The sequence below is a fragment of the Drosophila albomicans genome, chromosome 2R (genome assembly GCF_009650485.2).
Source record: "Drosophila albomicans strain 15112-1751.03 chromosome 2R, ASM965048v2, whole genome shotgun sequence".
Lineage (NCBI taxonomy): Eukaryota > Metazoa > Arthropoda > Insecta > Diptera > Drosophilidae > Drosophila > Drosophila albomicans.
This window is the reverse complement of record NC_047631.2, coordinates 27,064,135-27,090,506: the sequence shown is the minus strand read 5'-3', so window position 1 is coordinate 27,090,506 and position 26,372 is coordinate 27,064,135. Positions and strand designations below refer to the sequence as shown.

Sequence of the window (26,372 nt, the reverse complement as noted above, 5' to 3'; positions counted from 1 at the left end):
ATAATAAACGAATTTCGAAAAAATAAATAACAAAAAAGATTGTTGTAACAAAAGGTTTGTTTGTTTTTTTTTTGTTTTTGGAAATAGCCACAATCCGAATATTTCACGGATTTTCAGTATTACCTGATAATATCTCAGATTGTGATTATCCGCTTCATCAGCAAAAAGAAATGTAGCAAATACTTTGGAATGTATAGATCATTATACGAAATATAACTTAAAAGCTATGCTTAAATGTCGCAATAGATATCATTCGACGTTTCACAAAAATATCCTTAGTAAAGATCACATATCGGGATACAATACGAATACGAGTTACAAATACAAATATATCTAAGTATATAACGTTAAAATTGTGGATCATTACAATTAGATGTGGTCTTATAGATAGGCAAATTGAGCATATATTGTACAAATACAATTTACAAATTTCACTAAAAAACATAGAGAACATTTATGAGTAACTGCAGCTGCAGCTGGGCCTTGCAAACCACAGCAAAGCTAACAGCAGCGCAGTGCTGATTATGGCCATAGAATGACGCTGTGCATCAGCGCCACACGCAAGATCATCGCGTGGATATTTATTGAGCGGATCGGGCTCCTCACCGGGTCGGCATTGTTTGCCCTCGGCGGCAAAATAGGCGCCGCACAATTCATGGCATGGCGGACACATAATGGCGCCCTTGTGCAACCAACCGTTGGCAGCTATGCGTATGGACAGCTTCTGGCCGGGAAACGAGCACTTGTAGCTGTAGTTGCCGACCAGAATGTGCAGGCGTCCATCGAAGCAGTTGTATTTGTAGCAACCGCTGCCCCAATGCTGCCACTCGCGTGTCTGGTGGCAAGAGCGTTCCTCCCACATGGACTCGCTGTGATCGAAGCACTTGGAGCCCTGGCCATAGCTCTCCAAGGCGAAGTTCTTCTCGGGTTCTGTTTGGAGAATTCATTGATTAATGTTTGCCAAGTAATCGAACTATAGCTTAGCTTACTTGGATTATTCTCCACAAAGCGACAATGCGAGCCGCGCACAATAACGTTTTTGCTACGCCACGTGAACTCCTGTATGTAAGGACAATGATCCGCTAACGAAACAGAGCCACCATAGAATCCCTCCTCGCCGCTCTTGATGTTGTTGAGACTGTCAAAGTTCTGATAGATTTTGGGCAGCTCAAAGTCATGCTTAATTAGATTACACAACGCAACCGAATTGCGATCATCTGTGCACTCGGTTTGCAATGGATCCTGCTTCACCTTCGAGCAGAAAGGATGTATAGAATGACCCCTAAAACGAAGAATAAGTCATTTAATAATCAAGCTAGTTTAATTGTCTGCACTTCGCTTACCTATCATGATTCATTTGTATCCAATCCTTGCAGCTGCGCATCGCAAAAACGCAGCCCAAGTTCTTGCCCCAAGTCAGCGGCGTGGCCATCGAATAGTTGGCACGATACCAACCCGAATCCTCCATCAGAGCCAGGGTGATGCGTGAAAAGACAGGCGACTGTGTATGCGTTCCCGTCATCGCCTCATTCTCCAGTATGCGCTTCTCCCAGTGGGTAAGCGCTGTGCCTTCGCCACCCTGATCCTCCAGCTCGGCACCCTCGAGTATATCGCAGTTAAAATGTTCACGCACCTCCTTCACAACCCGTGGCGTCACCAGCATGTCCACCACCTTCTTAACGTGCCCACTACGCACTGCCCAATTGTGACGCTCCACCTTGCGGATGGTTGTGTTGCTCCACTGATGTATCTGCAATCTGCAAGGAATCGAATCATTAATTTCGCCTCTCACAATGCTCATTCCAGTACTTACTTTTCATTTAGGTATGGCTTGCCTGTGTCCGGTTTACGTGGCGTGCGTGGGCGTCCCTCGTCGTCCCGAAAGAAGGCGTACAAACTGACTGAAAAGCCAAGTGCATGCAGAATCTCATGCTTCACCGTGGATATCAGCGTTTGCAGTTCTTGTGGCTTGGTGCTGATGCTCTCGGGACACAGATTCGCATGCCCTGCAATGGGGCGATCCAACAGCGCCTCCTGCTGACAATGTGCCGCATACGCAACTGTGAGTCCTTTGTAGCAGCGTTGCGTCTGTCTCGCTGACACATAGAACACAAAGTCAGCATTCTCAATGCCTTCGCCAGGTTGCGTGTTGGTGTCAATGCGACAGTTTTGTCCTGTGCTGTTGCACACTCGACACACCTGGTGGTGATCAGAAAATAAACTTTACTTTATATAAACCTGATAAATGCTAAAAAAAATATATTAAATAATTCTTTGAGGTAGCAATTATTAAATATATTAAATCAGAAAATAAACTTTACTTTGTATAAACCTAATAAATATGAAATCAATGAATAAAATATTTCTTTGAGGTAGCAATTATTAAATATAGTAAATCAGAAAATAAACTTTACTTTGTATTAACCTAATAAATATGAAAACTATATGTACAATTAATCTTTATTTTCCCTAAAATTCGTTTCTTAAAATCAATTAATATAAAAAACTCTTCTTGTAAAAGTTTATGATTTGTCTGTAAGTAAGATAAATTAGAAAATAAGTATGATGTCAACATAAATTTAACCCAGACGAAAGGCTCAGACAGTATGACTGTTCTGCTCTCCCCTAAGTAAGTAGGGAAAGTACACTTAAGTGTGCTCGACTGTGTAACACGTGAACCCATCCCAAAATACTTAGAAATAAAAGAGGTTGCGAACTAAATGTGTACTATATAAGTCAAGTTATTTTAGTACCCAATATATAAATACAATTATTTAATATTTAATGGCTAAGTCAAAAAGGTCTAAGGACTTTATAAATAGAAAAGGCTAAAATTGGAATATTATACACATTAAATATTCAGCTTGTCAAGAACTATCTGCAAAATTTAGTACTTAGACACTATGACAATGCTTTATTACTATATATAATCAGAGATACCCCCTTCTGCCTGCTTCTTATAAATGGAGCGTATAGTTTGAAATTGAACTTACATCCAGATGCTCGTTGGGCACCTGCACCTCTCCGCACATCGTCGTCGACTTGCAGTGATCAATGCAGTGAGTGTTGCCATTCTTCACATAAACCTGAGTGCTGTCGCATTTTCTGCAAATGGATACCAAGCAAAGCCTTATTAATGGACCAAGCCCAAACCGAAGCTGAAGCTAAAGCAAATGTCAGCAATTACTTACCGATTCAATCGAATCACGCCCTTCGTTTCGCGCACCATCAACGCCTGTTCCCAGAATTGTACCGCCTCCGGTAGCACAGTGTCCTGTTCATTGAAGTGGGAGTAATGAAGGGAGAGATAGAGAGCGATATTAGAGCGAAGCTATTCGTGATTGAGTCTAACAACAGCTCACTTACATTTATTAAATTGAATTTCTCTTCCTCCAGTCTGTGAAATAAAGTTGCAAAATTGAATAGCACTCAATTAATAATGCTTCAAAACATTTTGAGGATTCACAGAATAGCAAATCCTGAAGTACAATTGACTGTGGATAATCTAGCTGATGTTCGACTAATACGATTTTTATTTAGGTTTAAACCAAATGTATGCATATTTTGTTATCTACAACATCTTTATGTATTTAGTTTCTTTTCATTCGTCTTGTTTACATCTGATATATTTATTAATTTTTATGCTAATATCAAGTTTTGGGTTTTCGCATAATGCCGCTTCATTAGTTTAGCTTATCAAGCGGCAAATAAAGGTCAAGTTTAAACTTTTTTGTGGGCCACCGTATCTGATTATGTGCTTTTTGAAACAATATCGAAATTAATTACCCAACACACTCATAAAGAGAGACATAATGACGATTTTATTGTTTACAAAACATAAAACAATAACTCCAAATTGTAGTTTGGCAACCTCGAGACGAGAGATGAGTCTAATTTGTTTAAATTGCATAAACAATTAAACAACACAATGTTACGCTCTAGGTAATGAAATTCACAAGTAAGGAAATAATAATAATAATATTTAAGCGAAATAACAATAAAATTCTAATTACAAAAAAGTACAAGTACTAAGCACGCCTAACAGATTTGTTTTAATTGAGCTATGAAAACAAAATAATTACTAGATTATATATTATCTGATTAGTTGGCTTGTGTTATGCAGATTCCAACTGATTATTAGAGCCAATTGTTTTAGTGATTTAATATGCACTGCAAAACGTAATAACAAGTCGGTTATGCCCAGTCTTTAGGTAAGTATAGGTTTTTGTTGTTGCCAAGCAACAATTCCTGGAATTGACCTTGTCCGCTTGGCATTGGCGTCGATAAGCTAAGAGTGGGTTTGTGTCTATATCTGTTGACCTGGCCATTTAGTTGGAAGTTTAAATCATAGACAAATTATGTCGCAATCAGCGTCAACCTTAAAGAGACACCGCATTAATTTTTCAACAAATTGAACCGTCGACGGCGTCGCACAGCGAAAACCAATTTCGGTACTCAAGTGGGTTACTCAACGCCCCAAAATGAACGAACGGACAGACAGACGGACGGACGGGGCTGTAAAGCAAACGCCTAACGGTTGTTAACTTGACATTCGGCCAAGTCGCAGCGTAAACTGTTAACTGTTCACCATTCAACATTCAACTTGGCCAATTGACTGACGTGTTGACCAGTTCGACAGTTGGCCGCTTGCCATTAAAGCGCAATTAAGCTAACACAGTGACCGTGGAAAAGTCCGAATACGAATCGGAGTCGCTGTCTCACCTGTAAACGGATTCATCGTAGACGAGCAGAATGCGCAGCGGCTGATCAGCCACAATGCTGCGACGTCGCCTCACATTATGCGCCGCGGGATCTTCCCAATCATCGACAGCCACCTCATCATCATCATTGGCCAGCTGAAGGCGCACGCCGTGCACAACCTGCAAGCAAAAGAGATCGCGAGATAGATATTAATCAACGTTACACTGTGAGTAAAACTATAATCTAAAGTCAATAAGTATGTCATTAAAAAAACACATTTATATAATTTGATAATTAATATAAATAACTTTAATTAGTTACGACTTAACAAATATAAAAGTGAATACATAAATCTTCAATTTTTAAACGCTATTTAAAAAATACTTAATTCATTTCATCATTAATATGAATAAAATAAACAAAAATAAGTGTAAAACTATAAAACCAAAACAAAAAATTGTTTTAATTATACTTTAACATTATTAAAAAATATTTAAAATTCTAGCTATATCAAACAAATAAACAATAAAAAATATTGTAATAAAATGTATAATTCAGTATTGAAATCAGAATTATAATAATTCTAAATTATTAAAAGAATCTTTTTTAGGCTGTCAAAATTCATATTTAATTACTTAAAATATTAGATATTATATTTCAAACAAATAAACAATATACATAAATATTCTAATAAAATTGAAATGAAAGTATTATTTAGAATTGAACTATATATTATAATAATACCAAATTAATAAATGAATCATTATTTTTTGTTTATATTGTCAAAATACATATTAAATCATAAATTTAAATTGGATTAGGTTAGCAAAGTATTAAATATAATAAATAGCTTTTGATTAGTATATTAAACCAAAAGTATTGAATTGTATTTATCTCACTTAAGCTATTAAAATAAACAAGAATAAAATAAATAATAATTTTATAAAGAAAATATGAATCTAAAAGAACTGGTTTTGAACTAAAATCTAGTCGATCCCAAATCAGAATCTAATAGAAAACTTTGTAAACTTTTCTAAAAGCGAAACCTTTTGATTTGAATGATCGCAACCTAATTGACTTGATTTTCTCTCAGTGTAGTGAGAAGAAATGCGATGCGATGGCTCGTTTTGGGTTTGAATGAAAGCGAAATTGTTGGTAACAATTAGATGACGACACAGACGACAAAGGCCACACACAAAGACTGTCTAACTGACGAACTGACGGACCGTGCTGCCTCAGCTAGTAACATAGATAATTGGCAATTGTAAATTGCAGTGAAATTAATTTTTAAATTGCCCGCCAAAATGTCGATTGTCGAGCGATTGAGACATCAAAACAAATGTCAATGATTTGGGGCTTTTCGGTGATTTGTTTTGCTTCGCTTTGCTATTTTAGTTATTGTTGTTAACTCTCTTAGCCACTTTGGCTAATTTGTTCGTTTGTTTGTGTGTGTCTGTGTGTGTGTGTGGGTTTCTGCCCTTTGTTTTGGCCATTGTGCAATGTGTGCCAATTATTGTGCATAAATTAGACTCTGTTGAATATGCATGCCAGCTCATTTTCATCTATGTTATAAACAATTTTCAACATATTTATGGATGGCCGCATAAAAAAAAGAGTATCTTATGGATACGCTTCAGCGATGTCAATAATCATTTCATTTTCATATATTATTATTAAAGTGGAAGCCAGTAATTAATTAATCAACGAAAACGAAAGTGAAGATCAAGTCTAGTGAAATAACTCGCCTAAGAAATCTCCTACTTCAACCCAACAGAGAATAGCAAAGAATCGAACAATAGAATTAATCTGATGCTGGACACTTTTGAGTTCGAATTGAGCGTGAGATCGACACAAAGTGTTTTGCTAAATGGCAATGCCAGACACCTGCGTCTCGTTATAAGCCATTAGTCGACTTTATAGCTAAGCCATATGAATAAGTATTATCTGTATTTTCATTGTTGTGTGCCAGCAATTTATCTATATTTGTTAGCAAGCAAAAGAACACAAACACGATCGCAAGAACTTTATGGAGTGAAGTGACCTCGACTGTGAGATACTCGCTTCTTGCAGATTCGCAGCGAAATTGAATAAAAGGGAAACAAAGCTAATTTTGTAAGACAAAAAGTTAAAAAATAAAAACATTTCCGGAATTCGAAAAACTCCCTGTTCGCGCTCCATGTCATTTAGCTATTATGCTCATGACACGATGTCTGACCAACAAATATATTTTTTGCTTGGCAATCAAGGAACTGTCATGCTTCAGTGGTCTACACAATAGATAAGTATTTTTTTCTCTTAATAATTTGCAAATGCAGATATTATTTTTCAGGTATACTAAGCAAATAGTAATCTGTAAGATCGAGACATTATAAATCTTATGAAAAAAGTCAGCATTTCAGATTAAGGTTTATTATATTATAAAATAGTTTACTTGTTTTACTTTTCAGTAATTAAAAATAAGGAAATACCATGGTAATTTAAATGCTGTAAGGTTACTAAGATCTATTAATTATAAAATTGTTTATTTGTTTCTCTTTTCAGTAAAAAATAAGGAAATAACATTGTAATTTAAATGCTGGAAGCTAACTAAACGGAATTTAAACAATTCTAAAATCTCTCTCTAATTATTAACACTAGCAAAATTTCAGATTAAGTTATATTAAATATAATATTTTAAAAATGGTTTATTTGTTTCACTTTTCAGTAAAAACTAAATACCATTGTAATTTTAATGATTTAAGATAACTAAACGAACAATTCTAAAAATCTAACTCCAATAATCTTGAAGATCTAGAAGATCTTAACTACAAGGTCTTACATTCTCATTAATTAATGATACTCTTCTACGCTCTGAATAGCGAGTATTTGTAAATCGCAAAAAACCTTTGGAGAACGTTGACACATAGACAACAGTGTTAAGGGGGAACTTCAATTGCTTACTTATGATATCATCTACCCTCCGCGTGAATTGTCTCGCAACTACCGATCGTTAAGCAAATCATTAAGATAACAAAAGTAAATATTACAGTAAGTAGTTTTTTTTTATTGTTGTTGTTGTTTCGTTCCCCGTTCGTGACGACCCTCAAATGATGGAACAGCATTTAGCATGATCTTCAAACACGATGCTCCCCTCCCTTTTGCGTCGATCCCCTTCTTATTGTCAGAGGCATAATGCAAAACTGCGTCGCGTTTTTTGTGTGGTTTGAAAAGCCGTTTGAAAACGACCGCAAAACGGTACAAAGCATCTGTGAGGCATTCACCAGGTGAAAGATGAACCGCAGCCACCTGACGCACAATGCGATTTAGACAGCGTTGCATGCAACAAGGCAAGTGGCGCACTGACAACCTGTCTGCCTGTCTGTCGCAGCATGTTGCAACAATCTAAAGCCAAAAGGCATTGCCATGCCATCATCGAAATTTATTAATTCCATTATCATCCAACTGTCGATGCGCCATTAATGACGCGTCTCACGTCACGAGACAATCAAAAACCGCTGCATTTTATTAATCATAAATAAACAATTAATGCGCCAAAATTCTCAAGTTGTGCAATTGAATAATTTATTGATTTTGCACTTGTGTATTTTTAAACACAATTTCGGTTCGGCAATCTGTTTTGCAAATACGTCGGATGATTTCGAAGATTCCGTTGATAAGGCTTAAGAGAGGAATATTCCGATATTCAATAAGAACCAGATTAACCGTTGATATAAAGAGGAATGCTCAATCAGTCTGTCAACATAATATCTTTAATTTATTATATTTAATGTATCTTATCTCTTAAAAGCATAATTGAAGATATTCAGTACAAATAAATCTAAACATGTGAACAACAATATAATATTCCCAATAAAGAAAAACTCGGTAAGTTAAATCTGAACTACGCAATTTTTGAAAACTTTAAATAAAACCTAAAAAAATATATCGAATCGCTATAAAGAAATTAAAATTTATAAGTCCAGACATAGAAAATATAAATAACGATTATAGTAATAAGTATAGAAATTATAAATAAATCAATTATAAAGATTATAGTAATAACTATAAAAAAATTATAAACAAATCAATTAAAAAGATTGTAGTAATAACACTATATTAAAAGTCAAATAAATTAAGGATGGTTTTAAGTTTATGTTTAATTGTGAAATTAAGATAAACTAAAGGCTTGCCCAAAAAAAAAAAAAAGATGCAGCTGATTATGGAATTTGGTCAAGGAGCTGGCGCCACACTTTCTAAGCACAGCTAAGCTGAGCGTTGTGTGCGCTTATTTAATCTCCGATAAGACGTAATGCTCAACTAGCTTGCGGACTAACATACAAATTCGTCTACTATATCTAACAAATTTTAGTGGGCCACATTGGAGCGTATCCATCCATCCCAGTCTTTGCAATGCGACTCACGTTTAAGGCAATACAACAAATAACAAAGAAGTAACATAGAGAGCAAAATAGCTAAAAAAAAAAAAAAAATAAAAACTAAAGCAAAAAAAAAGAGAAATGTGCCGGTTGTTGTTACACTTGGCCGCATCACAAGACGGCGGCGCCTACTCGATTTACCTCCCGTATTAGCTTTTTTGGCCAAAACACGTAAATAGCTAAACATGAATTCGAGGCACGCATGCGCTGGGTGCCAATCGAGCCATGTGCTGCACACTGTGTGGACACTTAACAGTTGCGCATGCTAATTTAAGCAGGTGAATCAATAGAGACAGAGAGTGAGAGGGGTGTGGCGTTATATTGAGTAATTATTTACGTAGTCAATCTGTCAAGTCGTTCAGTAAGTCATGCCAACCGTGACGACATTTCTTCGTTTACTGTGTCTCTCTCTCTCTATCTCTCCCCCCGTTGGCGCTCTTCCGCAGTTTTTCACCATCGATTGACTGTCACCTGCTCACTCACCACCGCCGGGCAGATCAATCGAAAGCTTTCAAGCTTCACTGCGCGTTAGAGTACGAGTGTGAGTGAATCGGCGAGTGTGTGTACGTGTGCAGTGTGTGTGGTGCTTTCACTTTCATTTCAACGCTAACTGCTGCGCCTGCCCAGGCGACTCTTTATTGTTGTTTACTAATCATGTTTCCTTTTCGTACTCGTAGGTAATGTTGTGTATGAGTGTGTGACGTCGATGACTGGGGTATCGACTACTTTGCATGCCGGCGATACTTTACGGCATACATATTTGTTACTCTCACTCTCGCGCTCGCACTCAATTCATTTTGTTACCTCACCGCGCGCTGACCACAAAAGGCCGTCGGACATGTGTTACTTAATTAATGTACTGTATAACATTTAATAATAAATAATCAAGTCACATTCACACACAATAAACGTGATATTATACGCTCGGGATCATTCTAGTGAGCCGCTGTCTCTTTATAACAATCAGATTTGTCAATTTGCCTCGCTAACTGCTGTAAATTGGATGGAATCAGACAGTGGCGGCAAAGTTGGGATAAATTGCATTTGAATACAGTCGCGTCACGTTCATAGGCACGTTGCATTGCGTCAGCCCAGCAGCAGCAGCGAAAGAGAACGAAATGAAATTAATAATTTAATCCCAGTTTGCAGAGTAGAAATTCATCACGTAGGAGTTCAACAGCAGCCGTTTCGACGTTGGTTAAGGTGCCAATCAAAGCAAAACAAAGACGCAATACAACTGCATGATGCTTGCTTGCTGCAAGGTCACCATCTCAACTGGGAAGCTGGTCTATTTGCCAAAGTTTGGACTAACTGCACGCCATTGTATCATTCACAGTTTTTGTGCCATTTGTCATTTGGCAATAAGTTGCGTTACACACGCACACACTCACACACACATACCACACATACATAAATAAAAAGCCCCAATTCACAATATTGGCCTGGCGTGTGTTTCAAAATTAGCCTCGAGCCATGCGGCATAATCAACTAACTGACTAACTGACTGACTGACTACTAACTGCTTGTGGCTTTCAACAAACTTGTTTCACCTGGCTATGATACACTGGAGATAAGTTTAACAATTTTATCTTTGCACTTGTTTGCTTATTTATTTGCCAACTATTTTTAAAACGCCTTCAATCTGCTGCTTTGCTCTGTTGCTTCTACTTTGCAATTGTAACAAAAACAGTTAAGTAAGCGCAATGGCAAAAAGTAACAGTTGATTTAATTCATTCACTTTCTCAATGTGAAAGCATTGAATACACAAATAGAGTTCTGCATTCATTCAGCTTGTGCAAATTGAATTTTAAGGCTACCAAGGTCATTCATGCTTCGCTCTGACGCATATTTTGTCCTCCATTGCAAAGCACCGCATCCCCCTTCAACAAAGTGAAAAGCTTTACCACGCAATTACATTGATATTCATATTGGGCTATCAAGTGACCAATAAGAGAATTCCTCTTGTTTGCTTAGTGTTGCTAAATACCTTAATTTGCTTGTTGTTATCGAATCCAGTTAAACAGACCGAAATCGATGACGATGACAATGATAATTGGTTTTCGGAAGTTATTGATGCTGCCGCAAGGTGGTCAAACAACAAGGTTAAGTTTAACGAGTTTTATTTTGCAGAAAAATTTCCACTTATCCAGGATAAGGTCATTTCATAATCTTGTTACTCATCGCGATAAACATGATTATCTATGTGGAGCAGAGTATCATCGAATATAAGATGGCAGGCAGCATAGCAACAACGTGACAAATGATTCAATTTGCTCTTTCAATTTATTTAACTCTAATTAAAAATGAGCGCTGACTACTCTGTGGCATTCGCCGGATAACAAGGGAAGCTTAAGTACTCGGTCACTGTCAGTGCCCGCATTTTCATTTTTTCATTTACATTTACATTTACATACTCGTCTAAATCCGAGCAATCTCCGCTTAACTCAGGACTTACTGGGGAATAAGCGAGTCGGGGGCGGGAAGATTATGTACGGGCAGCGGAAGTGGAGAGTGAAGGAAACGCGGGAACACTTTGCATTTTGAACAGTTCAAGTTACGAATAATTAATATAATTGCACGCGGATTAAACTCAGCTACCCAACACTGGAGTCTGTGCTCAACTAGAACATACTACGCAGTAGATAATTATTTTTGTCGTTATCGATAAATAAGTTTTAATGTTAGTCACCCTTTCACTGCACATTGTTTGATTATAAAGTAAATGTAAAATGTAATTTTACAATTTAATATAATTTAATTTAATACTGCTCGTTTTCGCATACTTTTACTTTGCTTAAAAACCCTCTTAAACTCCGCCGGCCACAAGCAGCTGCAGCGTAATTATGTAAATGAGCCGCTTTGGCGCAATTGCAGCTGACCTTTTTACCAGACAGAATACCAATTAAGTTGATGTCGATTGCTATTAGAACAACAAGTGGTGCTCTGGACACCGCAACAAGTGCTGGACCAGAACAAACAGCCAACGCAAAATATCTAAACATAAACCACACACACACACACACAGCTGGTTATACCCCACAATTCCCCTGCTAAAAGCATTTGGCAACCCAAAGCCGTTACAATCGCATGCGGTTGCACTGAGTCTGAATCTTAATGTGCATATGATTAGCAAGTTAGCAACTGGAATTAGTCAATTCAAAGCATTGCTTGCTGCAGAATCATGTGTGTGAGAAGTTGCACTTGATTCCACTTCAATCGTTGAGCTAATTTCAAAACAATATGCATATCAGGTTTCTTCATCATTTCTCGCAAAAATAAACAATAACAAAGTACACAAGCGTATGAGTTATCAAACAGGAAGTTGACATTGTTTTGTGGCATTTCCAATATGCTAAATTTAAAACAGACTTTATTACCCTAAGTCAATAACAGCTTATATAAGTATTTAATATAAACATTCGTAATTCACTATAGGTTTGAATATCATAAAATTATGAAAACTTGTTATAACTTTACAATGATAATTTCGCTTTCATTAAAATACTTTAAAAAATGTTTATTTACAGCTTTAGGTAAATAACGATTCAATTTCAAGTATTAAATGCTACAAAAATCTGACATAAAGAAGATCTCTAAGCTTGTCTAAAGTGGTTTTAATCGTTTTAAAACCAAAGGCTTAATGACAGCTTAGATTTATAGTATTTAAAAAACGAATCTATAAAGAATTGGTTGATTAAAAAAATCCTCCTAATGTTCTATTATTAGAGTGCAAGTATATGCAATATATGATTGCAAAATGATTTGTACAAATTGCTTATATGTTACTCCTCACAATAAAAAACGTATAACATAAAGAGCACACTACTTAGCTTTATAAATATGAACAATAAATAGTATGTAAAGAGCGCTTAAACTCAACTATTGTTGTCTGCGATGTGAGAAAGTTGAATAGTTGGGGAGAATAGAAATGCGACGGATCTGAGACAATTTATATTTCCGTTGAAAGCGCAATACTTATGTGTAATTTGCTGAACATGGAATGCGGCTCTCCGCAGTGATGAATTTTATACAATTTTCAGTCGAGACGCTAAGCCGCCCACCTAGATGCTCTCTAATTGGAACGCTCATTCCAGGAAAAAGTCGACGCAATTATTGAATTGCAATGAAGTGGCAAGCAACCAATTACGAGCCGCTCTAATGAGGCGCTTAAAACAGGCAATTGGAGCAACCGAGATGGGAGGATGGGAGGATTGGGGAGGAGCTGTAATGGATGGATAATGTGGCAATTGCAAAAAAAAGGTACTAATTACTAACCTATCATCTGATCTGTTTGGGTTTTTTCTAAGGGGTTTTCCTAGTGCACGTAGCGAATTCCTAATGAGATCAATATATCTTAAACCCCTTTCAGATGTTAGAAATAATAATTATATTTTACGAGATTTTAAACTCGTTTATTTTATCATTTAACTTAACTATTTTAGTTTTTTAATTTGAATAAAGAAATGAATATTCATCTTTACACTATATTAATGTAGATGAATATTTCAAGTGTTAATATAAAAATTCGTAGCATTCAATTCCATTTATAATTAAAAAAAAAAAAAAAATCTTAGTGCACTCACCTCATGCGCTTTGGGATGCTGATGCTGGCAATTGTGCGAATTAACTGCCGCAACAAGAATGGTCAGTTGAAGCAGCAGCAGCAGCGGCAGAAGAAGAGAATGTTGCATGGCGCCGACCACTTGGTGTGGGGCTGTGAAGTGGAAGTGGGAAGAGGGATGGGCGGGCGGTGGCTGATTTGCTTTTGGCGGCCAATCGAAGCGTCTGTTGTTTTCGGGTGTATTTAAATATAGAACTAAGCTATCGTCGTCGTCTCATTCGTTGCCCGGCCAAACATCATGATGATGATGATGAGGATTCTTTTCGATTAGCGCTCTTCACTTTAAACACATGTCATCAATGAAACAAAAATATTTAAACATTTGTTTGCAGTCTTGTTTGCTTGATGATTACGATTATGATGATGGTGATAATGATGATTGTGTTGCATGCTTTATTATATGCGATATTTGCTCATTCGCTTTTTATGCTTGCTTCTTTCTTCATATTTGTTTGGTGTTGTTTTTTTTTTGTTTTTTAGGTTTTGTTTTGTTGTGTATATTGTCAATTAACTCGCGCAGCGAAACCGGCTGGGCAGCCCATGCTCCTTCCCCCTGCCCTGCACCGTACACACACACACACACGACACACTCACACTTGGACCCACAACTAGCTCACACACTGGCACACACACATCGACACAAGCCAGTTACACAGCAAATTGGAATTGGGGTTTTTGGACTTGGGTGGGTGCGTCCGTGTCCGCGAATTTGGCCCACAAGCGGCCAACGCCAACGCCAATTGTCTTATATTGTTTTTTTTCTTTGCTCTTTTTTTGTTTCTAACCTGCAGCGGCTAACCACAGTAACAACAAACAACAACAACAACAACTAACGGCAACAACGACATCAAGTTAAATGTCAAATTCTCATGAACTGCATTGACATACGAGTCTGTTGATGAAATATTCACCGTTTTCACAAATATTGAATAACACTCTTACTCATTACATTGCATTCAATTTAAGCAAAATTTTTTTTTCAATAAATAAAATCGCCGTACACAACACAAAACGCACACATGAAGAAGCGAGAGGGCGGCGACGAGAATAAATTGGACAAAGACGCGACGCGCTGCAGTTGCGACGCGAACATACAAAACGTCTTAATCGTAGGACGCTCACTGCCGAATTAACTGAAAGAATGAGCGATTGATGCATGTTATCAGCGTGACCGCAAACATTAATTTACATATACACTATTTTATACCAAAAAATATACCAAAAATACGGCTACCTTAACTTGATTGCCCATTATTAAACAAAATATATGTAATGCAATAATTTTAATCAATAGTATTAGTTAATTATTATTGGTTCAATTTGTCACTATATTAAAACTTATTTTTTCCGGTTTGGCACAAGCCGTTTATCTAGACATAACAACATACTTGTTAGAAAGTGTCCAAATTTATATTATCAATGTATTTTTAGTCCTTCAAAAGGACATTTACAATTTTTGCGTCTTATTTATTGCAACACAACGACGCATTAAGTCAAACTGTACAGTTTGAGGGTAACTATGTATCGATAACCCTATCAGCTGTTTTGTTTTCATAAATACCAGGGCTGCCAAATGAAACGCGGGGAATTTAAAATTCTTATTCTTTAGTTAAATTACAATCGTTCTAAACGTCTACTTTAATAAACCGCTTTCCTTAGCCGCCGCCAGTTGCTTGCGTAATCGCGTTTGAGCCTCCACTGGCCAAGACTTAAGCTCCTCAGCGCCACAGGGCAGGCATAAGGTTTTTGTGTAGTAGAAACTGCAACTGGCATCCTTGCAAACGACTTTCGAGCAGTTCGCGCAGTTGGCGCCCATAGCTATATAATATTCAGCCTTCGTTTGCCAACGTGGCGGCGGTGCCTGGAATGGGTCACGCATCACATAGGTGTCCTCGCGAAACAGAATGCCAAGGGCAAAAGGTGGCTCACGGCCATAATAATGCACGAATTCATGCATGTCACAGTAGCTGCAGCGAAACTCAATCCTGGCAATACGCTCGTCATTCTCCTCCTCCTGCTGCGGCTCCTGTGACTGGATAGGCAACTGTAAGCGTTCAATCTCAGCGGCATCATCTTTAAGCAATAAGTCCTCGTCTTCATCTGGCTGCTCATCAATGGCACTGCTGGATGATGTGGATGGTTCCTCTGACATGGCAATAGACACACTGCAACAAAGTAGCGAACGAGAACTTGCACTTTCGACTGTTCAAATTGAGAATCTTTACTAATATTGTGATCTAGCCTAAAAATAATATATATACACATTCATTTCACATACAATAAATTCAGTTATCTGTTTTTGTTGCTGTTGCCGTCTCAGTATTTTTCGTTTGTTTTGCCGTAGGTCATTCGACGGCAGCAAACATGCGCTTGTTGCTGACTGCATCATTGGGCCACCATTGTGGACGATCCACGTAGCAGCGTTCGCCATCTAACACCAGCTGTTGTTGGCCACCCAACACCGGTTCAATGCGCAACAAGGCAACGCCACGATTCTGTGAATGGCCCAAGACACGTCCAAGATTGGCGCCAGCCACTGATTTCACGGTATAATTGGAGCTAACGGGCGCCGTAAAACGCACGGGCATATAACGTTTGCGTATGACTCCAGAATGATGCACACGCGCCGTAAGCTCTTGACCCACATAGCAGCCCTTGTTGAAACTGACGCCATTCAAATAATCGGCGTTCGCTTCGAGGGGAAAACATTTGCCTGGCGGCAACTCTTCGATGCCCTCGCCAATGCCCTGTTTGTAACGCAATAGCTGATAGTTGTCATCACTGGTGTGCGGCGCAGCCACAACTTCATGGTTCCGCCACAATCGCTTGCTGAGAGCGCCCTGATCGAGATCAGTGGGCGCAAGAATTCGGGTGCCAAGGCCATCGATTCGCGGATCGGTCGTGACAAACAAATCATTTGATTTGCTAGCCGATACAAGATGCTGTTGCTTCTGCTCGTTGTAGAGCACCCAGGGCACATACTCGTCGTCCACGGTGTCGATATCAATGCGTTTGCGCACCCGATATGTGCGCAAATGTCGACGAAAGTCGGAGGAGGCATCGCGATCGCATTCTAACAGAAATGTGTCAGGATCGTTGGTACGATATATGATTGTATCGTACATCACACGGCCGTTACGATTAAGAAACAGGGCATAGATCGAGGCGGCTCCATGAGGCTCCTGAAGGCGCGATACATCGTTTGTCACGAGACCCTGTAGGAAGGGCACCGCTTCGGCACCATGCACACGTATCAGTTCGCGTGTGGTGAGCGGCTCTAAGATGAAGCCACCGTTGGAGGACCCCCTTGCCCCAAGTGCACCCGCTGCGGCCGTCAAGCGATTGCTGCCGCTAAAGTTGCGTATGCAAAGTTGCGCGATGCGTAAAAACTTGAAATTTTTACATACATTCATGCTGCGATTGGGTGGGAGTAAGTGCACCGGATTGCATACAACTTGAGAGTGCTTACCTGAATTTGAAAACAACTATTGTAAGAAACTAGGTTTTATTTGGAGATTTGATTGCACAAGTTTTGAACATGAATTTTCTGACTGTGCTTACAGATTGAACAGCTGACTGAGAATATGTGATGAAATGTGCCATACGGTAAGCTAAATGCTATGGCTACTAGATACATTTTAACTTGCCCTCGCTATGCAGCACTGCAATACATTGCCCGACGCCAAGCTGACTGCTAAGGACTCCAACAAATACATTATGCAACACTATTACTTTCAATTTCTTGGCGGATGTTTTTGTAATTGTAACATAAAAAATACAGGATGTCATTACTTATTCTGTACCATTGAAATAAAATAAATTCTAAATTGTCTTTACACGCCTGTAAAGGTAAATAGCGCTATAGATTTATGTGTCTCATTGACGAATGCAAATTTGAAATATAGTTCAGAATAATCAATAAATGAGAGCTCAAATTTCAGAAAGGTCTATTGAAATGCAATACAAAAATAAAAGTAGTCATTACTTAAAACTTTGCTCTAATATTATTTACATCAATAGTCTTGAGCTTATTAACTAAATTACGTCTTGGTCTTTGGCGCAATTTTCTTAGCGAGCGCGCTCATCTCATTGTTTGACTTCTTCTTGTTCGGTTTCTTCGTGTTCTTCTTAATGCCATCAACCTTAACACCACGATATTCCGATTTCTTTGCAGCTTTAGTTACGCCAGCGCCTTGACCATTTTCCTTCAGTTTCTTTTTATCCAGACGTTTCTTGGCGCCGGCTGAGTTCTGTTTATTTTTGGATTTCGGTTGAGATCCCGCTGACTTTGCAGCCGCAGTATCACGTGCTTGCTTGGCGCCCAGCTTCTTGACCGAGTAGCGTTCCACATGAATGGGTCTATCGTCCAGCACAGTCTCGTTCAGCTCGAGAGCAAGTCCGACTGCATCGGGTTTCTGGAAACAGACATAGGCGACACCTTTGCAGCCCTTTTCGCCATCCTGCAGACAACGAATGTAGTCGATTTCGCCGCAGCTGGAGAAGATCTCTCGCAGCTTGGGCTCATTGGCAGCTACATTGTGAGACAAAAGTTAATAAAAAATAACTAACATTAACACAATAATTGCTTACAGTATTTCAGATTGCCAACGAATACGGTGCGCTTGGCATCGGCATCTCCAGCTCCAGCTTGATCGCTAACATCACCTGCTGTTCCCTTGGCTTTAGCTGCCGGCGTCACGCGCAGATGGCACTCTTTAAATTCGAATCCGTTCAATGACAGCGCTTTCGCAGCAATCTCTGGACTCTCGAGCACCACATAGGCATTTAAGGAACCGGCCGCTTTGCGCTGCTTATGCTTAAACAATTGCTTGCCACCGGCGGTGCGCAGACGAATTGATTGCACCTTGCCAATTGATTGGAACAAACGTGTTATTTGCACGCGTTTCGTATTAATGGGCAGATTTCCAACGAATACAGTGGCAGCCTCGTCTGCAGGATCCCTCTCTCGCTTCTCGCCATCTAGGAACCATAATAGTTGTTAAGTTGACTTCAGTTAAGATGTAATTTTTCATTTACCTTTATCATTAGCATTTCGTTTTGGTTTCGCCTTTTGTTTTGTTGCCTCTTTTTTATTGTTGCTACTAGTCTTCTCCTTAGGTGTATCTGATTTTTTGACTTTAGTTTCTTCTGCCGTCTTCTTTGGCTCCTTGGCGTCCTTTGACGTTTCTGTTGCCTGCTTTCGCAACTGTTTCTTCAGTTTTTGTGCCTCTTTCTTGGCTTTCTTCTTTTCAATTTTGGCCAGATCCGATGCGGATAAATTCTTTGCCGTCTTCTTGATTTCCTCGGCAACGGGTTCCTTCACTGCAGCAGTTTTTACTGTTTTGGGTTTCTTCGATTTCTCCTTTTGCTTTTTAACGGCTTTGCTGTCCGCGGATATGTTTAGCTTATTTTCTTCAGGTTTTAATTCACCACCTTGCTTTGATTTACTTTTTGGCGTCTTCATTTTGATTTATTTAGCTCGATGTATAAAACACAAACTCTTGCTTCACGTGTTGTATGCCCAGTGTTGGCAAACATGTAGAGTAAGTAATTTTACCTCACATTTTGACTTAGAGGAATTGTACTACACTGATTTAATGTTATCTATCACAAAATAAACATATATGTACATTTGTTTAAATCAAATTATTTCTAGAAAGTAATAAAGTAACAATTAATAACAATAAATAACTGTAATTTTGCCAGTTCTATTTTTTTATCATTGATGTCACTAGCAAAGCCGTCGGAATAATCGATTACCATAATACTTATTTTTTGCCATCACTATGCGGCTTGTTAATGTCATCCCTAATTAGAATATTTCTATTTTTGCCAAAAGCATAATTGCTTTTAAAAATAAATGTTTTTATTGGCCCAATAATTGGCCAACACATAATTTGTTAGAACAGCTGTGTGTCAAGAGGAGCATTCCTCTTTCAAACAACAATCATTTTACAGAAAAACCACACAATGAAAAGATACAAGCAAAAATTGCGAGAAGTGTGGCTACAAATGCCAGAATTTCGACCATGGCTACGTCGAGATCCCGAAGATTCATACAGAGCTCGGTGCCGCATGTGCAAATGTGGCGTTAATACAAAGATTTGTGACTTGCGCGCTCATGCACTGACCAAGAAACACATGAAGAGAAGTAACACAGTTGAAATCAAAAGAAACGACTCAGTAAGCAAATTAAGAAAAAGAAAATAGACCTGACAATCAATTTAATGCACATTTATATTGTAGAGCAACGACGAAGACGAGATGTCATTTGATCGCAGTCCTGACTACAAACCCAAAGCTTCGACATCGAAACGTGTCAACAAAAACAACAGCTATGACAGTCGAAGCAAATCAAATCCAATTAAAACGGAAACAAGAAATAGCAGTGGTCCCGATTATGAAGCGATTATTGAAAGTCTGGCACTGTACGAGCCGGAACAAGCGCTGTTCTCTAATGAATCCACCACACAATCTAATCATCCTATTGACAAGGAGCTGAATGGCACTAATAATAACATCGATGAGGAAATGATTACAAATGCTGTGACCGTTGCGGTGAAGAACATGAAAGATTCGGCACAAATATTTGGGGATTTTGTTGCTGATCGTTTGCGACAATTGACAGATCAGACATCCGAGTATGCAAAGGATAAGATAATGCAAGTTATTTTAGAAGCTGCTGCGTTAGACAGAACCCACGTGAAATGCAGCGAAGAATCATAATATATATGTATGTACATATATTGTAGTAATGTAAAGTCGAAATAAATCCCACAATCAGCCTTAAGTACAAAGAATACATTTTTCTCGATGTTTATATTTGTATATTGCAGCCTAAAAGAGAATGCGAAGTATTACTCTACTTCTACTACTCTACATTACAATTAATTGATCGACATAAAAAATAAAAAGTGTTCGATTTTATGGTTATATATTCCATTTTATAAAATTATGTTTCAGTAAAACTAATAATATAAGAAATTATAGAAAGTATTTAAAATGCAATTCAGAAAAACGAAACTACTAAAAAAAACAATTTACTTTCGAAAGAAAAAGTTATTGGAATTTTTCGGCGGCAAACGTTGGAAACACAACATAAAATCGAACTATCGCGCTACCTTGCTAATGTTAATCGATTATTCTTGGAATCGCGTCTTTTGCGTTGTGAAATAAAATTTATGCATTCAACAGTTTAACAACGGCAGTAAACATGAGCGCTGAGGAAAATAATAATAATTCAAATATCCCTTCACCTGCTAAAAGAAAACTGTCAGAAAATGAAGAAAAACCAAATACCCATGAAGCTAATAAACGTCGAAAATCCGAAGACGCTGTAGCGCCAACAACAAACAGCAACAACGAAAATGTAGTTATCAAAACAGAAAAAGTGGAAGACGAGGACGCCGCTGCAAATGAAGCATCAGCTGAAAGTAGCAGCAATATTCCAGTAGTAATCAAGACAGAGCCAGAGGAAGAAAATGAAGCAACAGTTGATGGCCCAAGCACAAGCTCGAATATTTCGACAGCAGTTGTTGTAAAGACGGAACCAGCAACAACAACCAGAAAACAGTCACCAGAGCCCGATTCCTCGGTTTCCTCGAGCACTTTGCGCCGCTCGTGTCGATTTGGCATTCGATGTTACAGGTACAAAATTAAGTTATAAATTTACTTTGGCCTAATAAATTGCATTCTGAATTTAGGCTGAATCCGGCACATCGGGCAGCCGAGGCACATCCAGGTGACGCCGACTATCGTCGCCCCAGTTTTCCAGATCCGCCACTAGGAACACCTGCATGTCCGTTTGGCAACGCATGCTATCGTCGCAATCCCACGCATTTTCAGCAGTTTTCACATCCACCAGATTGTAAGTAAGATTCAGTAGAAGCCAATCTGCTAAAAACAAGGGCAACTCTAGTCAATTCTGCCCAGAACATACGCAATCGTTTGCGCCAACGACGAAACCAGACCCAAAATACCAATGGTACTGCAGCTGCACATTTGGACTCGGAAACGGATGAAGATGAAGAGGATCCATTCCACGATGAAGCCGACTCGGACTTGGATTATAAGCCTGGCGCCAATTTAGATGACGATGACGAAGATGAAGAGGACGATCTTGAATTTAATAGCGAACGTCAGAATTGTGATGAGTTTGATTAAAATGATTCACGCATTATAATGCTAATATGATTGATGTACAAAATATACTACAAAAATGTACATATGCACATATATTGTTGAGTTGTAAGCTGTTGAAGTATTAAATTTGTAGCACCTTAGACACATTCGTTTTGCTATTCAAAATTAAATCAAGGGCTCCCATCGATCATAAGTTGTCAGCAGCGCTGAGTAATTTACTATTTTGAGAAAAAATTTGGCTGTTTTAAAGAGTACTGTCATTAAAATAACATTTATTGCAATTGATGATAAACAAAATAGTATTAAAAATTTCAGCTATAGAAAATCGGCTAGTTTTTCGACATTTTCGAATTCTCATTTAGCTACAACATTAGGTCAAACAGTTGGCAACAAAGCTTGTCACTGCTGTTAACTACTGTGAATGTTAACCATGGCGACTTTAAAATTACTGTCAGCGAGTCATCATTTGGTGTTTACCACTTAAGCAAATGCGGTCATACTTTTGTGCTTAATCGTTGTTTTTGCTTTGTAGGAAATTTGTCACAATTCGTCTGGTTACCAGACAAGACGCATTTCTTCATTTTTTTTGTCGAAGTTTTTTATTTATTAAATTAATACGACTGGTAGTGAATTTTGACAAGCAGTAACAAAGAAAAAAGGCATCAAACTGGCGGAGAAAAAAGTGCAGATGGCATTATGCCAAACATCAGTGGTAATGCGTACTTTTTTTCTTAAATAAATAATATTGCCTTATAGTATTCAATTCTACCAACAAAGCACAGAGAAGAACCACTGTGAAAATTGCAATTATAGCACACTGCATGTAGTTAATAATGCACACAACAAATGAATCGATTGGGTAAATAGATAAGCTGTGACATGCAAAGAAAATTGTCGTCTGCCCAGAAAAGTGAAAGTTTTCTCGGTCTACCGAGAAGCTGCCATGAAGGAGGCGGCATGTCTGCCATTGTAGAAATACATGTATGTGTGTGTGTGTAACTACATTCCATATGTTAAAAAGGATCCGACTGAATAACCACATATGTAGCGGTATGTGTGAGTGACATATGTTTTCGATTAATGGCAACATGCAAAGAATTCAATATAAGAAATTGAAGCTTGTGCCCCATTATCAGCATCGACTGCTTATCTTAGTTTTTGATAATTTACACTTGCGTGTATTTTCTGCCTTCATGTATTGTATGTATGTATGCATATGTAGGTGAGCACGAACATACATACATATCCATATGTAAATAAGAATGTATGTGTGTTGCGGCAAGACGGCCATGCTTGCAATCAAAAATAGCACTTGAATTACACACACACACTTACGCATATGACAGATATGCAAACTTCACAATTGCAGTGCGGCGTTTACAGGATTCGCAAAAAAGTGGGCTGGTCTCACTTCAACAGTCGGCTCTCTTCGGCTGGTCTCACTTTAGTCGGTTCCAATCGGCTGGTCACACATACACACACATCTTATCTGAAGTTCGTGTATGTTTTTGTGCACTAGCAAGATAATATTGATCTCATTGATGTGTTCACAACACTAATGTTTTCCTCTCTCGACAGCTGAAAGTGTATCATGCCGTGATTGAAGATGTCATCTCGAATGTGCGCGACGCCTTTCTGGATGAGGGCGTCGACGAGCAGGTGCTGCAGGAGATGAAACAGATCTGGCGCAATAAACTGTTAGCAAGTAAGGCGGTTGAATTGAATCCAGAGCCGGGCGAGCCGGGTCATCATCCACCGCCCATTGTGGCCAACAATCCAAAGGTAAGCAAGGTGTGTTATCGTTCGTGCCAAAGGTGTCGCCTCCTCCTCCCACTCCCACTCCCCCACTCCATCCATCCATATAGTGTGTAATATATTTGTATATATGTATTTTTGTGCATTAATTGTGCAAACAACAATTAAAACTATGCTCTTTTCTCCAATTACAAAACAACGAAACGAATCGAACCAACAACAACAATTGCCATCAAATCAACAACTACAACTACAACGACTGCTGCTTTTTATATGTAATTGCTACCACCATAAACTCATACTCGCACAACACACATACTCATATACTCTCATCATCAACGCTGCAGAGCTCGAAGGTAATGCAGTTTTGTGCTACTCGCTCCGAGTTCGCATATGACTAATTTTTTATTTTTTTGCATTTGCAATTTTTACAGGCTGCCAATGCCAAAGCCAAAAAGGCTGCTGCCGCTGCGGCAGCCTCACAACAGAACAGCAACAACAACGGCGCCGGAGCAAGTGGCGGCATGAACACGTCTGGGGACAGCAATAAGCCAGCAACACCAGCTGCGGCAGCTGGTAAATCTCCAGCACTGACTGCAGTTGGCGGTGGAGGCATCATTAAGAATGGTGGCATCGGAGCCATCAAGCAGGAGGTCACATCACAGAATCCGCCACCGTTGCATCCCACATCGGGTGCGGCGTCAATGCTGCAGAAGCAACAGCAGGCTGCCGCTGCTGGTGGCGGCGGCAATGCAGCTTCTGGTGGTCAGACACCCATACCAATTGTATCGCAATTGGACCCCAATCGCATAATGCCTGTGAATGTAAGCAGTTGTCTCCTGGCTATTAAATTCGATTAATATTCAAATTATAATTTCTTTTTATAGATTACGTTACCTTCGCCACCTGGCTCAACAAGTTCGGAATCTCGTGTGCTCACCATACAAGTGCCAGCATCGGCACTGCAAGAGAATCAGCTGACCCAAATATTAACAGCTCATCTGATTTCATCGATTATGTCATTGCCCACCACATTAGCCTCATCCGTGCTGCAGCAGCATGTGAATGCGGCTCTCACCAATGCCAATCATCAGAGTAAGCACTGTAAAACTTTATTATATGAGCAATACTAATAACTCTTTGGTGGCTTCAGAGAATATTGCCATTGCTAAGCAATTGGATGGCGCTTTGGATTCGTCGGAAGAGGATGAGAGCGAGGAGAGTGATGATAATATGGATAACGATGACGATGATGATTTGGACAAAGACGATGACGATGATGCTGAGCATGAGGATGCTGCCGAAGAGGAGCCCTTGAATAGCGAAGACGACGTCACCGATGAGGACAATGCCGAGGTCTTTGACACAGATAACGTTATTGTGTGCCAGTATGATAAGGTAAAGGCTTTAACAACATTTAGAATATGCATCCATTAATTATATTTCAAATTTTGCTTTCTCTATAGATCACACGATCGCGCAACAAATGGAAATTCTATCTCAAGGATGGCATCATGAATATGCGCGGCAAGGATTACGTATTTCAAAAGTCGAACGGCGATGCTGAATGGTAATCGATACTAGCACCAACACAACAAAATAAAAAGCAGAGCGTAAAACATGAATCCATAAAATGAAACAAACAAAAAGACGGAACGAAATGCCTCACAGTACGCCTTCAGCAAACAAAAAACACAGCAATAAATACGTTACTAAGCACCCCCATCTGATCAGGTCATCATACCATAACAACTTCTTCATTTCAAGCTCGTAGCGAGCGTACACCATTTGAGCGTATAGCTTCTCTTTGAGTGCAACCATCCGTCTAAGGAACGTTTGTCTCTGGCGGCTGTGGTGATACGCAGTGCCGCAACCCACATGTTGCCACCCATTGAGGAGGGCCCGAAACAAATTTTCTTCAGAGAATTCTCTTCAGAAAGCTTGTTTTTGGTTTTCCCCAATGGGTGGCAACTTGTGGGTTGCGCCACTGTGTATCACCACAGACGGCAGAGTTTTTTCCTCCGTCGCCACCACCACGTTACTTGCACCCCATCTGATCAGATCATCCCATAATAACGTCGTGACCAATAGATGGCAGCTAACCAAAAGCACCAAACAACAGAATATCCCGAAACAAATTCTCTTCAGTTTGTTTTTTTTCTCCGTCGCCACCACCACGTTCCTTGCACCCCATTTGATCAGATCCTCATCCCATAATAACCAAAAGCACCAAACAACAGAATATCCAATGGCCAAGTTAATTGTTTGGGTATAGCAAAAATATTGTATCGAACTATTTGTACTGAGTCATGTTGAGTGGTGTTTCAATTTAACAACTTGTAATCGTAATTTATGCTGCATATTTAATGTCAATAAAAACGGAAATTTTGTAATGCAACTAACCGCAAAAAAAATCTTATTTTAATATTTGCTGTTATCCCCTCATTTCCAAGGACCCGTGTGAAATATTATAAAATTGCATATATAGGCTGTAAAATACATGTATATTGTATATTTAAAATTATTTGTTAATTAAGGAGTACAGCATTTTACAAATAAAACACCTATAGAAGAACAGCGCGACAATGGCTAAATTGTTACATGTTTGTTGTTATGCTCTATGTACACTGTATCTGTATAGTTTATTTTTCATTTAGGATTATATTCAATATACATACAATGTGCGCCCAAAAACGACTCCACACCACTCTTCCCCTAGAGCTGCCAGCTTGGACAGT

At 38.8% G+C, this 26,372-nt stretch overlaps 7 protein-coding genes across 9 annotated transcripts; 3 read left to right on the top strand and 4 right to left on the bottom strand.

The window, feature by feature from the left end:
• Positions 1 to 55: 55 nt before the first annotated feature.
• Positions 56 to 14,874, bottom strand: LOC117576095 (leishmanolysin-like peptidase). Its single transcript, XM_052007515.1, has 10 exons — positions 14,680 to 14,874; positions 13,700 to 14,017; positions 4,723 to 4,880; positions 3,367 to 3,397; positions 3,192 to 3,274; positions 2,994 to 3,105; positions 1,814 to 2,199; positions 1,344 to 1,757; positions 990 to 1,282; positions 56 to 930 (listed from the first exon to the last, which is right to left on the bottom strand). Exons 2-10 carry the CDS (start codon positions 13,805 to 13,807, stop codon positions 455 to 457), a joined length of 2,061 nt encoding a protein of 686 aa, XP_051863475.1. The 5' UTR covers positions 13,808 to 14,017; positions 14,680 to 14,874; the 3' UTR covers positions 56 to 454.
• Positions 14,875 to 15,300: 426 nt separating this feature from the next.
• On the bottom strand, positions 15,301 to 17,304 carry LOC117574562 (cysteine-rich DPF motif domain-containing protein 1). Its single transcript, XM_034258433.2, has 2 exons — positions 17,207 to 17,304; positions 15,301 to 15,902 (listed from the first exon to the last, which is right to left on the bottom strand). Exon 2 carries the CDS (start codon positions 15,887 to 15,889, stop codon positions 15,371 to 15,373), a length of 519 nt encoding a protein of 172 aa, XP_034114324.1. The 5' UTR covers positions 15,890 to 15,902; positions 17,207 to 17,304; the 3' UTR covers positions 15,301 to 15,370.
• LOC117574559 (putative transferase CAF17 homolog, mitochondrial) lies at positions 15,928 to 17,338 on the bottom strand. Its single transcript, XM_034258431.2, has 2 exons — positions 17,207 to 17,338; positions 15,928 to 17,151 (listed from the first exon to the last, which is right to left on the bottom strand). The coding sequence occupies exon 2, from the start codon at positions 17,148 to 17,150 to the stop codon at positions 16,083 to 16,085; it is 1,068 nt and encodes a 355-aa protein (XP_034114322.1). The 5' UTR covers position 17,151; positions 17,207 to 17,338; the 3' UTR covers positions 15,928 to 16,082.
• Positions 17,339 to 17,657: 319 nt separating this feature from the next.
• On the bottom strand, positions 17,658 to 19,299 carry LOC117574558 (RNA-binding protein 34). The gene is made up of 3 exons (XM_034258430.2): positions 18,775 to 19,299; positions 18,328 to 18,717; positions 17,658 to 18,268 (listed from the first exon to the last, which is right to left on the bottom strand). Exons 1-3 carry the CDS (start codon positions 19,199 to 19,201, stop codon positions 17,778 to 17,780), a joined length of 1,308 nt encoding a protein of 435 aa, XP_034114321.1. The 5' UTR covers positions 19,202 to 19,299; the 3' UTR covers positions 17,658 to 17,777.
• Positions 19,300 to 19,537: 238 nt separating this feature from the next.
• Positions 19,538 to 20,549, top strand: LOC117574560 (uncharacterized). Its single transcript, XM_034258432.2, has 2 exons — positions 19,538 to 19,920; positions 19,984 to 20,549. The coding sequence occupies exons 1-2, from the start codon at positions 19,708 to 19,710 to the stop codon at positions 20,461 to 20,463; spliced, it is 693 nt and encodes a 230-aa protein (XP_034114323.1). The 5' UTR covers positions 19,538 to 19,707; the 3' UTR covers positions 20,464 to 20,549.
• A 324-nt stretch (positions 20,550 to 20,873) lies between these two features.
• On the top strand, positions 20,874 to 22,036 carry LOC117576585 (aprataxin and PNK-like factor). Of its 2 annotated transcripts, none has more exons than XM_034261471.2 (3): positions 20,874 to 21,384; positions 21,441 to 21,604; positions 21,656 to 22,036. In XM_034261471.2, exons 1-3 carry the CDS (start codon positions 20,951 to 20,953, stop codon positions 21,898 to 21,900), a joined length of 843 nt encoding a protein of 280 aa, XP_034117362.1. In that variant the 5' UTR covers positions 20,874 to 20,950; the 3' UTR covers positions 21,901 to 22,036. The 2 variants fall into 2 exon arrangements, with proteins under 2 accessions (XP_034117362.1, XP_034117363.1); XM_034261472.2 differs by having other exon boundaries at positions 21,670 to 21,809.
• Positions 22,037 to 22,412: 376 nt separating this feature from the next.
• Positions 22,413 to 26,315, top strand: LOC117576584 (transcription initiation factor IIA subunit 1). Of its 2 annotated transcripts, none has more exons than XM_034261470.2 (6): positions 22,413 to 22,591; positions 23,458 to 23,661; positions 24,069 to 24,458; positions 24,522 to 24,729; positions 24,788 to 25,032; positions 25,101 to 26,315. In XM_034261470.2, the coding sequence occupies exons 1-6, from the start codon at positions 22,568 to 22,570 to the stop codon at positions 25,206 to 25,208; spliced, it is 1,179 nt and encodes a 392-aa protein (XP_034117361.1). In that variant the 5' UTR covers positions 22,413 to 22,567; the 3' UTR covers positions 25,209 to 26,315. The 2 variants fall into 2 exon arrangements, with proteins under 2 accessions (XP_034117361.1, XP_034117360.1); XM_034261469.2 differs by having other exon boundaries at positions 22,414 to 22,591; positions 23,458 to 23,670.
• The last annotated feature ends 57 nt before the right edge of the window (positions 26,316 to 26,372 follow it).

What these genes read in the sequence shown, in the direction of transcription:
- LOC117576095 (XM_052007515.1), bottom strand. Translation starts at nt 13,807, where the DNA reads ATGCAACATTCTCTTCTTCTGCCGCTGCTGCTGCTGCTTCAACTGACC. An exon ending in GGCGTGATTCGATTGAATCG is followed by an intron (nt 3,106 to 3,191) that starts GTAAGTAATTGC and finishes ATCCATTTGCAG; the next exon opens with AAAATGCGACAGCACTCAGG. An exon ending in ATACAAATGAATCATGATAG is followed by an intron (nt 1,283 to 1,343) that starts GTAAGCGAAGTG and finishes TCTTCGTTTTAG; the next exon opens with GGGTCATTCTATACATCCTT.
- LOC117574562 (XM_034258433.2), bottom strand. Translation starts at nt 15,889, where the DNA reads ATGTCAGAGGAACCATCCACATCATCCAGCAGTGCCATTGATGAGCAG.
- LOC117574559 (XM_034258431.2), bottom strand. Translation starts at nt 17,150, where the DNA reads ATGAATGTATGTAAAAATTTCAAGTTTTTACGCATCGCGCAACTTTGC.
- LOC117574558 (XM_034258430.2), bottom strand. Translation starts at nt 19,201, where the DNA reads ATGAAGACGCCAAAAAGTAAATCAAAGCAAGGTGGTGAATTAAAACCT. An exon ending in ACGAAATGCTAATGATAAAG is followed by an intron (nt 18,718 to 18,774) that starts GTAAATGAAAAA and finishes TATGGTTCCTAG; the next exon opens with ATGGCGAGAAGCGAGAGAGG. An exon ending in CGTTGGCAATCTGAAATACT is followed by an intron (nt 18,269 to 18,327) that starts GTAAGCAATTAT and finishes CTCACAATGTAG; the next exon opens with CTGCCAATGAGCCCAAGCTG.
- LOC117574560 (XM_034258432.2), top strand. Translation starts at nt 19,708, where the DNA reads ATGAAAAGATACAAGCAAAAATTGCGAGAAGTGTGGCTACAAATGCCA. An exon ending in AAATCAAAAGAAACGACTCA is followed by an intron (nt 19,921 to 19,983) that starts GTAAGCAAATTA and finishes TTTATATTGTAG; the next exon opens with AGCAACGACGAAGACGAGAT.
- LOC117576585 (XM_034261471.2), top strand. Translation starts at nt 20,951, where the DNA reads ATGAGCGCTGAGGAAAATAATAATAATTCAAATATCCCTTCACCTGCT. An exon ending in TTTGGCATTCGATGTTACAG is followed by an intron (nt 21,385 to 21,440) that starts GTACAAAATTAA and finishes TTCTGAATTTAG; the next exon opens with GCTGAATCCGGCACATCGGG. An exon ending in GTTTTCACATCCACCAGATT is followed by an intron (nt 21,605 to 21,655) that starts GTAAGTAAGATT and finishes GGGCAACTCTAG; the next exon opens with TCAATTCTGCCCAGAACATA.
- LOC117576584 (XM_034261469.2), top strand. Translation starts at nt 22,568, where the DNA reads ATGGCATTATGCCAAACATCAGTG. An exon ending in CATTATGCCAAACATCAGTG is followed by an intron (nt 22,592 to 23,457) that starts GTAATGCGTACT and finishes CTCTCTCGACAG; the next exon opens with CTGAAAGTGTATCATGCCGT. An exon ending in TTGTGTGCCAGTATGATAAG is followed by an intron (nt 25,033 to 25,100) that starts GTAAAGGCTTTA and finishes CTTTCTCTATAG; the next exon opens with ATCACACGATCGCGCAACAA.